Raw genomic sequence first — 15,565 nt, forward strand, 5'->3', positions numbered from 1 at the left:
AAAAATGTATAGAAAAACCATTTCATTATGCACTTAATTACTATACAAAATTAGTTTTATCTCATTTTATTCAATACAAACAAGAAAAATGATAATAAAATTTCACGTTTCAAGCCGTATATATATAGATGAAAATGAAATAACCTTGGCATATATCCTTGGAGATATATTAGGGTAAAAATATCTCAAATCAAGTTTAATTCACATTCATCAAGAGCAATGAGTTTAAGAATTAGAAAGGTCGTATATAACCTAGAATAATATAGTAATTAACTAAACAAGAACAAAAGAAAGCAATTCTAAAGGGACACATAATTTAACATTAATTATATAGAGGTACGTAGAACCTTAGTAATTTATTTTAAAGCAAAAGTCAGTTACAGAAAGGGAAAGTCCTGATAGGACTGTGATTCTAGTTCATACACATATACGTATATATAATACGAGAATAATAAAAAAACGATATTAAACGCCTGCAAAGACATCAAGTGCATTTTCCTTGAGAGTTGAAACAAAGTAGTGGAAGTACTCCCCATAATTGAATGGTCGATAACGCAGAGGATGCATTTTTTCATCCACAAATTCAGGGGGCACTTCAATCTTCACCTCTTCCTTTGGCACTGCAAATAGTCCATATGAGTACCTCTCTTGATCTCCACTCATCATCACTCTGTGTGTAGCTGCATGAAGTCTCCCATTGCTCCATGCCTACATATATAAAAAAATTATCCTTAATATATATATATATATATATATATATATGCATATCCTTTTTGTTTATATGCATATCATAACTTTATAATATTATATATAAAGAGCAATATATATACCTTGAGTATGTCACCAACAAAGACAACAAAGCCATCTTGGGGTATCTCCAATTGAACCCATTTACCTGTTTTGGTTAGCACCTGAAGACCCTGAACTTCATTTTGGCATAAAATGGTTAAGGCACTTTTGTCGGTGTGAGGCAACAAGGCAGCTTCACAATCTTTGTCGCTTTCAGGAACTTTGTACTTTATCATCCTAAAATTACTAGTGCTCTTCATGTCTTCAATATCCGAAGTGTATTGCTTTGGAAGATCATAACTCTCAAGAATCATCTTCATGATGAGGAAACTCAGTTCAAGCATCTCTGAGCTCATGGACTTCAGTGTCTCACTTTATATACCATGCATCCCCAACCCCAAACAAAATCATTGTTAAAAAAATAGAATAAAATAAAACAACATAATAGGTATTATTTGACTATTTCTCCACCATAGCTAATAAAATTCATTGAAATTTCATTAACTTTGAAAATTAAGATTACTAAAAATAAGTCAAGAACTTACTCCTTCAACAAATTCCATGATCATTTAATTTGTATGAATTAAAGACAAAAATTAAAAGGTTTATGCAATGCATCCAAAGAAGGAAACGGTCAGGGTACCTCTAGTACCTAGCATGCTATGATTTTTTTTCCACATTTGAAATTTAACAACTAAAAACTCTGACAAAAAGAACAATGGACAAAATGAATACGTTACACTTTTTGCCAAGAAACCGACTCATATTTTCTGTTATTTTCAGAATTTCCCCTACAACGATGCCACGTGGAGTGTGGACACAAAAACTCTTAAATCCAACATCTTTGAAGGACAAGTCCTAATTAAATGATGATAACTGCAGATAACAAAGGGGGTTCGGTGAGTGTTATGATCAACAGGGATAAGGATCAGAACACTTCGGTTATAAGGCAAAGTTCCATTTTTGTTGACAATACAAATTCTACTTAATAAGCAAACTTATAAATGCTACTGGAAATTCTAGTTTAGGAACCTGATTTCACCTTGAACAATTATGCTATACATTAAATGTCGATAAGTTTATATTACAATTAACAAATAATCCCATGCCCCCGATCTCTCTGTATATATAAAATACAAGCTAGTTAAATGTGTATACTTTTGTCATAAAGGAAACAATAAAATACAAAAATGAATGAATGAAGATGGGTTAAGATATGGGATTCATAAATTAAATGTGCATAGCTGGCTGGTACCCGTTTCTTCATTTAAGGTGATTTGAGTATGTCATGAGTTTTGTTTATTTATATTTTTTAAAGGTGCAGACACTAATTAAGGTAAGAAAAAGAGAAACATAAATTGCACCCAACTCTTTCAAACGTGAACATGTACCACTTAAAGCTACAACTTACATGATTTAATTAACTTCTATCAGTTAATTCATAACCAGGAAAAATAGTGAAGATAGATAAATGAAACTAACGAATGATAAGAAAAGAGATACCAGAAAACCGGGTGCCCTTGAGGCCACATGAGGTTAGTGAAGGCCTGAGCAGTATCAGAGAGGTGTGCATCATCAATCCCAAAGCTTTGACAGAGAGGAATAACGGGACACTCACCATTGTAGCTCCTGTAAGGCTTTGGGCTTGTGTGCTTCCTCTTGGTTTCTTCAGGTAAATCAAACAAGGCTTTTATGCCTATAAACATGTCTTCACATAGACCCTTTGGGATCTTATCATATATTAAGAGAAAACAACCATAACTCTCACATGCTTCTCTTACTTTCTTACACAATTCTTCCCATTTTTCTCTCCCAATATCCTCTGATCCCAACTCATCAATGGAAAAATCCAGACATGGGATCATCTCACTTTCACTACCCATTTCCCTCTCTCTATTTTTCTCTCTTTCTTGGTTGTTCAATTCTCACACAAGGTTGTGCTATATATATAGCAAGTTAGTGACACAAAAGCCTAGCTGCGGAAAAGCAGGACCAAAGCCATAAGCAAAGCTATATATTAAAGAAATGGACAATGAGAGTCTCGTCATATATCAAACTAAATGTTAAAAAATTGAGTTTACACATTTATTGGTTGAAATAAATTTACATTTATAACGATATTAAATTTTATTTTATTTTTCATTACTTTTTTTTAATATATGAATTGGTTCGAAAAGTCAAACAAGTGAACTAAACATTAGTGCTTTGCATTAAGTAAACTTAATGCAGTTACGTTAAAGATGAAAGGTACGTTTGTGTGTGAATTCAAATGCAAGAGTTTTTGAAGTTTGTAAAATAATATTGAGGAGTGAGGTATGGAGCCAGAAGGGTGCCACCCTGTAAAGGGAGAATATGTTCATGCATGCAAGCCATTTGTATTAGATTCATTATTAATACATTAAATGTCTGATTAGTTTTTTATTATTTCATTTATTTTCGAATGAGTTCTTGGTTGGCAATTACTATTTGGGTGTGCATGACAACCTTCCCGGAATGAGTTTTTTTTCAATTTCTGTTCCTGAGATTAAAAATGGATGAGAAACTCGTTTGGTAAAACCGGTTTATTTTTTTGTTCCCCAAATGAACCGATTTAATTTTTGTGTCGGGAAACAAAAAAAAAATCAAAAAACTTCTGCTTTTCTCATTCTTGGCACAAAAACAGAATCCGTTTTCTCTCTTCTCTCTCTGGCTCTCGCTCTCGCTCTCGCTCTCGCTCTCCCTCCCCTCACACAACAACACCAAACCAACACAAAAATAGAATTAGTTCGAATTTCTCTCTCTCGCTCTCTCTCCCTCCCCTCTCTGAACGGCGCTGACGGCGATCTTGGGGTTCGATGTGTAAATGTTGAGACCAGGATGTGTATGTGAATGTGAATAATGTGAATGTGAATGCATATAATATAAGGATGAGGTAGAAACCAAACCCCACATGGTGAAACAAAAGAAAGAGATTGCATACACCACTGTATGAACAGAAAGATTGGTGTAGGACCATATACGACCTTGATTTCACTTTTCAATTTTGTATTGTGCGTTGTTATTTGCACATTACTGTTGTTACATCTTTTTTATTAAATAAATAAAGATAATGAATAATGTATTTAAGTTTGATTTTTTATTTCTCGGTATAAAAAAAAATTGTGTTATCAAACGTAATTCTGATTCTCAAAATAAAAATAAAATATGTTAACAAACGTAATTCTGATTCTCAAAATTGTTCCAAGGCACAGAAATAGAAAAGAATCATTTCTTTTCAGAAACAGTGCCAGGAATCAGAATGATTGTCATGCGCAGCCTTTGTAACCGAATCTCATTCTTACAAGCAAGGCTTGTAGTAATTAATTGAATTTGAGATATTCCTGCTAAGGAAACGATCTACATGTAATGCATTTCATTCAAAAATAGATATATACTTTTATGGTTTCCGAGTTGTTGCCTTCTTTTAATTATTTAGCCCTTCCTCGCGTCGCTCTCTGCTCAGATACAATGATTATATCATCCATTTATTGTATATATTTACAACAGTATTTACAAATAACCTAAAATGAAATATTAGGCTCGATGAACAAGAATGTGTATTATTATAATATAAGATATCTTTGAATTGAGAAGATTCACCAATATGAAAAGAAAAGAACAAAATAATTATTTACTTAAAGCAATATATCGTCATGGGCGCATATAACAATAACCTTATGATTCGGGAAAAGTTATTTTTCTTTTCAACATGTCCTCGTCATCTAATCCAACGGTGTTTCGTTTCCATTAGATAAATATTGATAACTCCTAGTTACTCTAGCAACTTTACATTATGCAGAGTTAATTGGTTTTTTTGGGATGATGTGAAAAAACTAATAGATAAATTATCATCTACAATGCATGGACACACTTTCTTTTAAAAAATATGCATGTCGGACAAGCGTTTGACACGCGGTTAATATTTTGAGACACGCGATCAACACTCCGACACTTATTTTCGACACGCGATCAACTTTTTTCAACACACATCCGATACATTTTTTTTTAAGATCTAAATTTTATTTTATTAACTAAAAATAAAAAATTAATTTATAAGTCAATTTTTTCTGTTATAGAATTTAACATAAAAAATTAACAAGGTATGAAAAATTACTTTTGCTTTATATTTATGTTATGGAATTTAAATATTTGATTGGTATATGACTTATTATGGACTGTTTTATGTATTAAATATAAATTATATTATATATATTAAAAATATTATTTAATATCAAAATATGCTCTAACGTGTCGAAATATGACTTTTTTAAAATTAACGTGTAGACGTGTCATATCGTATCGTGTCTCGTGTCAGTATCGGTGCCGATGCCACGTAGATTATCATTATTGTTGCTCAACAGATTTGATATGCGTTTCATTTTATATAGCTCCTAGCTAGTTGAATTCTTCTGAAGTTGATTGGATCCTTTTTCTCATCGGAGAATCTCTCCCTTCTTTCCCTTAATCCCAAAGGATAACTAGGGACCAGTCTAGTCACATTTTTCATATTTCAATTCAACACTCTCCTTTTTTTTATCATTCTTAAAGGATAAGAGTATTCTTTTTACTAAAAATATGACGATGTTAATATAAAAATAAATCAAAAAAATATTTTCATCTCGCCAAAAATAAGTTCATTTTCTACAAATCAAATCCATCACATTTACTTAATTCGATCCTACCAATGAACCAATTTTCAATGATACTTCTATTATTAATTTTAGACATGGCACATCCATAATTAACTATATAAAAATTCAAAATTCACTATATTATACAAGTTTGAAAGAAAAATTATTAAAATAGGGCTAGTGGTGAATAAAATTAATTAGTTTTAGATGCTAGAATTGAAATATTGTTTACGTAAAATAATTTTTTCAATTATTAACACTAGATTCATTTTAAAATAAAATAATTTTTAAATAATATCAAATAAATTAAAATAACCCAAGTGAGATAATGTTGGATTTTTCCGAAATGTGAGAAATATCAATTGATTAGTTTTGCATTTTTGAACTTAATCGAGCTAATTGGTATTTCAATGTAACTAATACGATGACCCCTTTGTGATTACGATAAATTAAGTTTTTGACATTTATTGATATTGGACTTAGTTGGATAGTATATTATAGGTATTGGTGTGTGATTGAATTGACTGATCATCAGATACACTATTGATTAAAGTTAAGTTATATTGCATCTCTAACCTATATGTAATAGGGTTAAACCCAATGAGTTGTCTTGCTCTAATTGCACGAAAACTGTCTTTTTCTGAATAAGATATAGAAAAAGTCAAACCGAAGTTCTTTATTCTAAGATTATATATATAAAAAAGTCAAAATTATGCTTAGAGTTATTAGCATTTATAATTAACAAGTATATTTATAAACTTAATTCATTAATTATTTCTTATTGTAATTTCATAATTTTTTCTCAAATTATTATTTTATTCAAATATATCTTAATTAAAATATATATATATATATATATATATATATATATATATATATATATATATTAACATTTAATTGTGAAACTCAATAATTAAAAAAAATATAATTGACAATTGAGAGTTTAATGAGAATCGTCTCAAGATTACATACATTCTATCGGTCTAAGGTAATTTTCATAATAAAATAAATGGTAAAGGATTGAGTCCTTTAAAAGTAAGAGTTTTTTTTTTAATCTTTACTAATCATAAAGAAATTTTTAGAATTTATTTTCAAACTTTTGACAAATATTTTAATTTAATCTTCTTCTTTTTTTATGTAACCTGGAGGGTATATTCTCATTCACCCTCCTCCGGTCACTCCTCGGAGTACAGCCTGAAGGTTACTCTCTTATTGGAACATCGAATGCATTGAGCTTCACCACCGGAAGAAGGATGAGACTAATCTCCTATTCGAGGAGAGAGACACGTTTAATTCTTCGGTCTGAATATGCTATTATCTTTCAAATGATCTTAAGATTCAACACATTGTATATTATTTTATCATTTACATATTGTTTTTTGAAAATGAAATAATCCATTAATAATAATTAAACCTGATTTTTTATTTTCATTATTTCTTGGAGGATAAATAGAAAGAAAAGCATTGTAGTATAATTAACTATAAAGTACGATCTCAGGTTTCCATTTTCGTCTGCTTGTACGTTGAGTTGCTGTCGCTAGTTTTCAAAAGGAAGTATTGAAAAATGGCTAAATATATTTGCCCTTTGACGAAGACCAATTTATATATGATCAAATTATTAATATATGGATTTATTCGTTGAATTGAAAAAAAATATGATAAAACATACACCACATCAAGAAAGTTGAATACATTAAAAATAGGTTAATTTTCATTATACTTATTTATTAGTTAAAAAATTGTAAATGGTTTATATTTTATAAAATTCTTATGAATTTGAGAATAAAAATATCTTATAAATTTTCATGTTTTCGAAATTATTATTTTTATTTAATGAGAATGTCCATATTCTCTCATAATTAAATTCAAGCATTTTGTTTTTTTTATTAAAGTTAACTTTTATAAAAAATATATATATAATTCTTCATTAAATTTGATCATCTTAAATTATTAAAATATCTTTGAGACTAAATTATTTTTTAAGACTTTATGTAAATTTTAACAATACCAAAATAATACTTATTTGTCATCAATTACGTCCCAATCTATCTCGTATAAGCATGGGTTATAAACGAGTTTGACCCAAGGCTTTTCTCCCTCTAGCTTCCAAGATTTTAACTTGGTGTTTGGGTCTGCACATGTAATTTGAAAGCAACAAAAAGGGTAACGATGTTTGAGGGAAAATCAACTATGCCTTGGACAGGACAGAAAGACAAAATGAGAAAGCAATTATATTTTGCAGTGCTTTCCCAATAAAGAATTAATTTTTTACTTTATGCATCTTGGGACTTCAAAATATTTTTGTCAAGAAAAAAAGAAGCTGCTAACTACTAGAAGAGTGAATTAGAAATTAAAATAAAGATTGCAAAGATAACACCCTCGAAGAATGGAGAGTCCAAATTCTCCCATCTAGATTGGTAGAAAAATGAGCACAATAATACTGTAAAAAGGGAACTCAAAACTCAATAGCTTCTCTATCACTCAAATTCCGCTGAAAATGGAAGACCTAAGTAAAACGAGAACCTTAAGTAAAAAATTAAACTAAGAATAGGAAAAATATGCAGAGATCTAGGCTCGAATATTGCTCTCTTCCTCTGCTAATGCAAAAAACGGTTGAATTTTAACCCACTCGTCTTTCAATTGTTAGATCCTCACCAATAAGTTTTTCATCGTGGATCTATGCATGCAGGTTGAGGCATTGGCGGACATATATGCATCTTTGCAATTGTGTACAAGTGCACACATAAAATTTTGGGGAAAAAAAGAATAAAGTACATTTTTGGTTCTCAACAAAAATTACTTCGCCCAATTTAATGTCTTAGGAAAAAAAAAGTCGAGTCGCTCAGAATTCCAAAATAGACTTAGTTAGTCGAAATCGTGGTCTCTCTGAAATTTAAAAAAAAAACTCACATTAGTCCCTCAAAAAAACTAACATGCATCTATTTTGTAACAGCTTAATTGACTCTTAATTACTAGCTTTTTATGTTAAGTTGAAGTTTTCTTTTCTTTTCTTATTTATATTCTTTTATTTTTTAATATATTTAAAACTTTATTTAAAAAAAAATTCACGGACACTGCCCTCGTTCCCTCGCCTCTAAATGGGCACACATAAATAAAATTTTCTGAGTGCGCCACTAGGCTGAGGTGGTTGGATGAGTATGAATTAATGTTGTTGTTTCCTGTTTTTGTGTGGTCGGTGAAGAAAACTCGCTTGCAGTTTCTATGCATAATTTTTTATTATTTAGGCAGGTTGACTCATCATAGATTTATTCAAGTTGAGGTGGTTGGACGCATATGAACAATTGATATTATTGTTTCCTGTTTTTGCGTGGTCGGTGAAGAAATCTCACTTGCTATTTCTAGATAAATTTTTATTATTTACACATATTTACTCATCATGTATTTACTTGGTTTGACTCATCGTGGATCTATGCATGTTGAGGTGTGTTAAGGGTCAAACATATCGTGTTTTTAGGCCAAAATTATGCTAAATATTGTTGAATATGGTCGAAGACATGGTAAATATTATTAAATGCAAAAGACTTTAGAGTTTTCGTGCTAGATATGATTCTAATAAGAATCCTTTAAAGGTTTATAGTAGGAGACGCCACAAGGAATTACATTCTATTGCCGACACAGCTGTGAGAGTTGGGAATGCTGACAAAACGATGCTTAAGGAGATCTGGTTGCATGGGATTAGCGATAGTCTATGGACAAAGTTGATGCAGAGCAACATTGACTCTTTATCGGAGATGATGAGGAAGACGATGTGGTTGGAGGGAAGGAATGCATCGTGGATGGCTGGTGGGTTTGGGGTGACCTTGGGCGAAAAAGGATCTAGGTTGGGCCGTTTAAATTAGCCCAAATGGGGTCTTTAGTGGGTCACATGCTAAACATGTGCCCACTAATTCAGCCCAAACGCAAGGTGCTGAAACACGTGTATCAAATACAACGACAAACGATGTGCGTTCTGGGGAAAATGGGGAGCCTCGAACCTTAGAAGGATCTAGAAGTAACACCGTAAGGGGAGGTGGAAGGAGGCTCTGTCAAAAGGAGCTCCAAGATCGTATGTGTAGAGACGTATGCTTCAATTATGATGAATGATGGAATCGCAATCATCGATGTCGAAAGGCACAACTATGGTTGCTAATGATCGACGAAGAGGGGGAAGATGCAACCGAAGTGAAGGAGCCAAAAATGGAGAGATGAGAGAAGAAGAAGAACAATGACCAAAGGCGAAAACCCTACAACTCTGTGTTTATAGCGTCTTAGGGCTCTCTTCAAACCAAAACATGCGATTATGGGGTAAAATTAATGGGGAAAGGGTGATCATGTTGGTCGGCAAGTGGCGAAAAGGTTGGGGCTGACCATAGAGGATTCATACAGTTTGAAGGTGGAATTGGGGATGGTTACAAGGTGGGAAGCCAGGGTGTTTGTTGCCAAGTGGAGATCCAAATTCAAGGCTTGCAAACTTGTCAAGATTTGTTTGTTTTCAGGTTAGTAGGAGCAGAGGTTATTCTTGGGATGGAATGGCTGAAAAGCTTGGGGGAAATTACAGCAAATTTCAATAAGTTAACTCTAAATTTCAAACGCATGAGGACAAAGTGATTTTACTGGGTGACCTGTCTCTCTCTTGCAAAAGGGCGTTGGCTTCCTTTCGATCAATGCTGAAAACATTAAAGGAGGAGGGTCAAGGATGTTTGGTTAAATCTCAATGGGTTCATAATAGACGAACCATAGAAGATGAGAGCTGGGTGGAGTTTGACCAACTATTAGCAAAGTTCAAGGATGTATTTCGACAACCTCATAGTTTGCCACCCCATCGACGATAGGATCATACAATTGAGCTCAAACTTGGGAGTGAGATGCCGAACATACGGCCTTATAGGCATCCCCATTACCAAAAATATTTAATTGAAACCTTGGTCTCTGAGCTGCATAATGCAGGGATGAAACGACCCAGTGTCAATCCCTATTCGAGTCCAGTAATTCTGGTGCATAAAAAAGATGGGAGTTGACAAGTTTGTGTGGACTATAGAGCCCTCAACAAACTCATAATACCGGATAAGTTCCTAATTCCCGTTATTGAAGAACTTTTGGACGAATTAGGAGGGTCTAGTGTTTATTCCAAGCTAGACCTCAAGTTCGTGTATCACCAAATCAGAATGCGCGAAGAAGACTTCCCAAGACAGCATTCAGGACCCATGAGGGTCACTATGAGTACTTGGTGATACCATTTGGGCTCATTCAATCTCTGATGAATGAGATCTTAAAGCCTTATTTACGCAAATTTGCTGTGGGGTTTTTCGACGACATTTTGATCTTTAGCAGTAGCAAAAAAAAAGCATCTAAAGCACCTCAGAATGATACTGAAAATTTTAAGGAAGCACCAATTAGTAGCAAATAAAAATGTAGCTTTGGGCAGTATCAAATCGAATACCTTGGCCACATAATCTCTAGTGATGGTGTGAAGGCAAACCCGACGAAGCTTGAAGCTATGTCTCAGTGGCCAGTTTCCAAAAATTTGAAAGGGTTGAGAGGATTCATAGGGCTAACTGGTTATTATAGGAAGTTTGTTCAAGGGTATGGAAAAATAGCAAAACCCTTAACTAATTTATTAAAGAAAAATGCCTTTTTATGGAGTCGTACAACACAATGTGCCTTTGAACAATTAAAAGCAACTATATGTTTTCTCCCTGTCCTTGCGTTACCTGATTTTAATAAGCCATTCACGGTGGTCACGAATGCTTCTGGTAAAGGAGTGGGGGATGTTCTTACGCAGGGGGAGGACCGTCCCATTAGTTTTATCAGCCAGGCTTTCTCACCTAAAGCCTTGGACAAGTTTGTGTATTAGAAAGAATTAATGGCAATTGTGTTTACTGTTCAAAAGTGGAGAGGCCTTATCTATTGGGTCGCCATTTTATCATTAAAATGGACCAAAAAAATCCTGAAATTCCTTAATAATCAGCGAATTTTAGGTGAAGACCAGCAAAAGTGGATCTCAAAGCTCTTGGGTTATGATTTTAAAATTCAGTACCAGCCCAAGAAGGAAAATGTCGTTGCTGATGCACTGTCAAGGAATCTGCAGTATTTTTCTCTATCTTGTGTAGATGCCAACAAATATGAAGAGTTAGAAGAAAAGTTACAAAAGCATAACAGGATGAGGGGCATTGTTCATTTAAGAAACAAATCCATCACATTTACTTAATTCAATCCCATCTATGAACCAATTTTCAATGATAGTTCTTTTATTAATTTTATACATGGCACATCCATAATTAACTCTATAACAAGTCAAAATTCATTATATATCTTGTACAAGTTTAAAAGAAAAATCATTGATATTGGGTTAGCGGTAAATATCATATGCTAAAATTGAAATTCTATTTTTAAAAGTTCTAGTTATGTGAAATGATTTTTTAATTGTTAATCTGATAGAGAATTTTTTAAATTATATAATTTTCAAAATAATATCAATTTAAATAATATAGCCCAAGTGAGAGAGTATTGGGAATTTTCACATACATTGACAATATTAATTAATTAGTTTTATATTTTTAAACTTAATCAGATTAATTATATTTCAATTTAACTAATATTATGAGTTTTTGGTGATCATGATGAATTAGAATTTTGACATCTATCGGTATTGAGCCTAGCTGGGCAGCACAAGGTAGGCAATGATGTATAGGTGGACCAAGTAGACACACTGCTTAATCATAATTATGCTAGGTTTCATCTCTAGCCTATATATGATAAGATTAAACTCTATGAATTATCATACTCCTATTGCACGAAGAGTGCTATTTTCATAATAGGTAGTAAAAAAAATAAAAAACTCTAGCGGAGAAAGCAAAGTTGTTTGTCTAAACTTACATATATATAATATATACAAATCCCAATATCACCATGACCAATCAAAATTATGGTTAGAGTTATTAGCATTTTTAGTTAACAAGTATATTTATAAGCTTAATTCATTATTTATTTTTTATTGTAATAGCATAAATTGTGAACACCTAATTTTGACCTTAAAGAAGAAAAAAAAAAGGAGAGAGCATCCAAATAGAGAGAAAAGGGAGAGATAGTCATTTTAGAGAAAATCGCAGCATAGAAAGGGAAGGAGCAAAGAGATAATTAGGGTTGGGTAACTCCAAAAAAAAAAGTGTTGTTCAATCTTCGACATCCCTTCATCCACCATTCGATCGAGCTGGAATTTTTTTAGCAAGATATTGACTCATTGTTCTTCACATCTAACAGTGAATTTGTTGATTATATGTCTGTAGCACTCCTGGAATTTTTAAACCTGAATTGTCTCTCCTAAAGGATTCTGCAGTAGGCAACAGTTTTGCGAGAGTCATCTCTCTCAAATAAACAGTTAGACCATCCTCAAATTTGGTCGGTGTGTTACTCTCTTATGATACTTTAATCTGAATGTTAAGATTTTTAATTGAGTCCTTTAATGTTAGATATAGATTTCACACAAAGGCTTGCTTGTTTGTGAGAACACCATACTGTTACGGGCAATCATATTCAAAAAGGGAGATCTCCTAGTCCAGCCGTTGGATCGTCCTCAAATTTGGTCAATGTGTTTCTCTCTTGTGATACTTCAATTTGGCCATTCATATTTTTGAGTTAAGTCCGCTGGTGTTAGATATAAATTTCGGAATATGGTTGTTCCATATTGAAAAGAAAAAAAAAAAAACAACTCTCATCCCTTCACTTCAAAGTCTCACATTGGAGAGCTCTCACTCCTTCCTCCTCCCTTCCTTTTTATATAAGGACCCCTTCCTTACACCCACACTTGAACACCTACACTTGGAGACAACAAAAAAACAAAAACAAAAAAAGACTCTTCAAAGAGTTACAAAAAAGATACTTGGGCTTGGACTTATAACTAAGCTAATGTCATAGTAAAAATATTTTAGACACTAGCTTAGTTTTAAGCACAATCCCAAGTGTCTTTTTTGTATCTCTTAGAAGAGTCTTTTTGTGTTGTTTTTTTTTTTTCCCTCTCCAAGTGTAGGTGTAAGGAAGGGGTCCTTATATAGGAGGAAGGGAGGAAGAAGGAGTGAGAGCTTTCCAATATAGGCGACAAACTCCTATGTTCCTTTCATTACAGTATTTCTGAACAAGTTCCTGGATAACAAATCTAAGAGTTTTTTTATTGATGAGAGTGACGATAGTGACCATATTGATAATAGTGACATATCGACCGTGACCTTGATACGGAGCTGGAGCTTCTAACTATGATGAATGTGCTACCTATGGATATGATGCAGGAAATAGACCGATTTTATCTCACCCTTCAATTCGAATTAGCAAAAGCAATGTCTCCTTTCATAATATGGATTTCAAACATTCATGATCCCCAAGTTGTTCTATATTTTTAATTTTTAAAACTAAGAAATTATAAGAGTAAAGTATCTTTTGGGTCCTCAACAAATATCAAGGGCTCAATTTAATCCGGGAAAAAAAGTCAACTCGTGGTTCCTCTGAAATTCAAATAGGCACATGTTAGTCCTTTTGAGGGACTAACAAGGACTAACATGGGTCTTCTTTAAATTTCAGAGTGACCACAATTTCAACTAACTGAGTCTATTTTGAATTTCAGAGGGATCACAAAACTTTTTTTCTAGGCGAATAAAATGGGCTCCGTAATTTTTATTGAGGATCCAAAAGATACTTTACTCAACTTATTATTATTTTGGAAGTCATTTTTTAAAATAGCCATTTCCAAACAGGATTTTTTAACTTTTTTATTTTAAAACCTCAAAAACTGTTTTTACGAATATAAATCAAACATACCCTCCGTCTCCCTTTGTGATTTTGAGAAACAGAGAGTTGAAAAACGAAATTGAGTATCCGGATCTTCAAGTGCATAAACTGAAGTGTAGCAACTTCATCCAAGTGGCCGATTGAGCGCAAGTAACAGCCAAAACTTTGACCAGACCGGACCGGACCAAACCACATTTCGCAAGTTTTGGGACCAAACCTTTAATTGACGTAATGGTTTATTTTAAAATTAGTTATTTTTTTAATTTTTTTATTACTTGTATTTCATGTGTATTTTTGGTTTTAAGTTGAATCTGAACGCGGTTAAAAATTGCAGAAATTATCTATCTTATCCCTATAAATAATAAATCAAATGTGAACAATTTGCGGTGCAAGATGAGAATCATAATATGGAAGAGCAAAGATAGAATAAAGTGGAGAGCGATCGATAGAAAAGAAATTAGGGTCAACAAATTTGATTTTATAATAATCATAACATTTCATAATGAACTTTCACTTATTTACAATCAAATCAATAAGAAATCATATAAATAAAAACAAGTCTCTCAACAACTTATTTACAAAGCAAAAGTAGTCACTTAGTGAGAATGAATAATCACCAAACAAAAAATAATAACTATTCACAAAAATTTTTTATAATTTTACGTCTCTTGACAAAAAAATTAATAAAAAAATCACGTATTTTCATTAATCACTCTCTAATAGAAGTAGTCATTCAGCTTACCGAAAAAAAAAAATAGTTATTCAGAATTTTATTCTTAATTTTATATATTTAGTATATAAAAACTTTATTTACAGTTATTAGTCACTTAATAAGAGAAAAAGTAATAGTGACTCTCAAATTTCTTCAGAATTTCATATATGTAAAAGATAATTTCATTTATAACTCTTAATCACTCAATTAGAACAAATAATCATTCATTAACGGGTAATAACCATTTACAAATATTTTTAAAGGGAAAAAGAAGTATAATGTTGTAGGAAAGTGTTTAGGTTATGTTATAGAGAGAAATTGTGGGACCCACACTTGTTTTCAAAAATAAAAAAAATAAAAAAGTGTGGGTCCCACAATCTCTATCTCTATAACATAACCTAAACACTTTCCTGTAACATTATACTTCTATTTCCCATTTTTAAAATGTTATTTTTGTCAATTTGGCAAAATGTAATAATTCTTCTCTCTAAATAAATTTTATAAAATCTTTCTAGATGATTTACTTTTTTTTATAGGGATATATTATTCTACCTACCTTTGTCTACCCCATCTAACGTTATTAGATTATAATCTCATCCAACAATAGAGATTTGCGGGATAAAATAAATATTTTTAC

At 32.2% G+C, this 15,565-nt stretch overlaps 1 protein-coding gene across 1 annotated transcript; it reads right to left on the bottom strand.

The window, feature by feature from the left end:
* Window positions 1–465: 465 nt before the first annotated feature.
* LOC133287097 (probable 2-oxoglutarate-dependent dioxygenase AOP1) lies at window positions 466–2,672 on the bottom strand. Its single transcript, XM_061484654.1, has 3 exons — window positions 2,293–2,672; window positions 831–1,161; window positions 466–708 (listed from the first exon to the last, which is right to left on the bottom strand). The coding sequence occupies exons 1-3, from the start codon at window positions 2,670–2,672 to the stop codon at window positions 466–468; spliced, it is 954 nt and encodes a 317-aa protein (XP_061340638.1).
* Window positions 2,673–15,565: the final 12,893 nt, after the last annotated feature.

Source organism: Gastrolobium bilobum, unplaced genomic scaffold, assembly GCF_033153095.1.
Source record: "Gastrolobium bilobum isolate Gb01-03AN ecotype WA unplaced genomic scaffold, APGP_CSIRO_Gbil_v1 utg117305, whole genome shotgun sequence".
In the NCBI taxonomy this organism is placed as follows: domain Eukaryota; kingdom Viridiplantae; phylum Streptophyta; class Magnoliopsida; order Fabales; family Fabaceae; genus Gastrolobium; species Gastrolobium bilobum.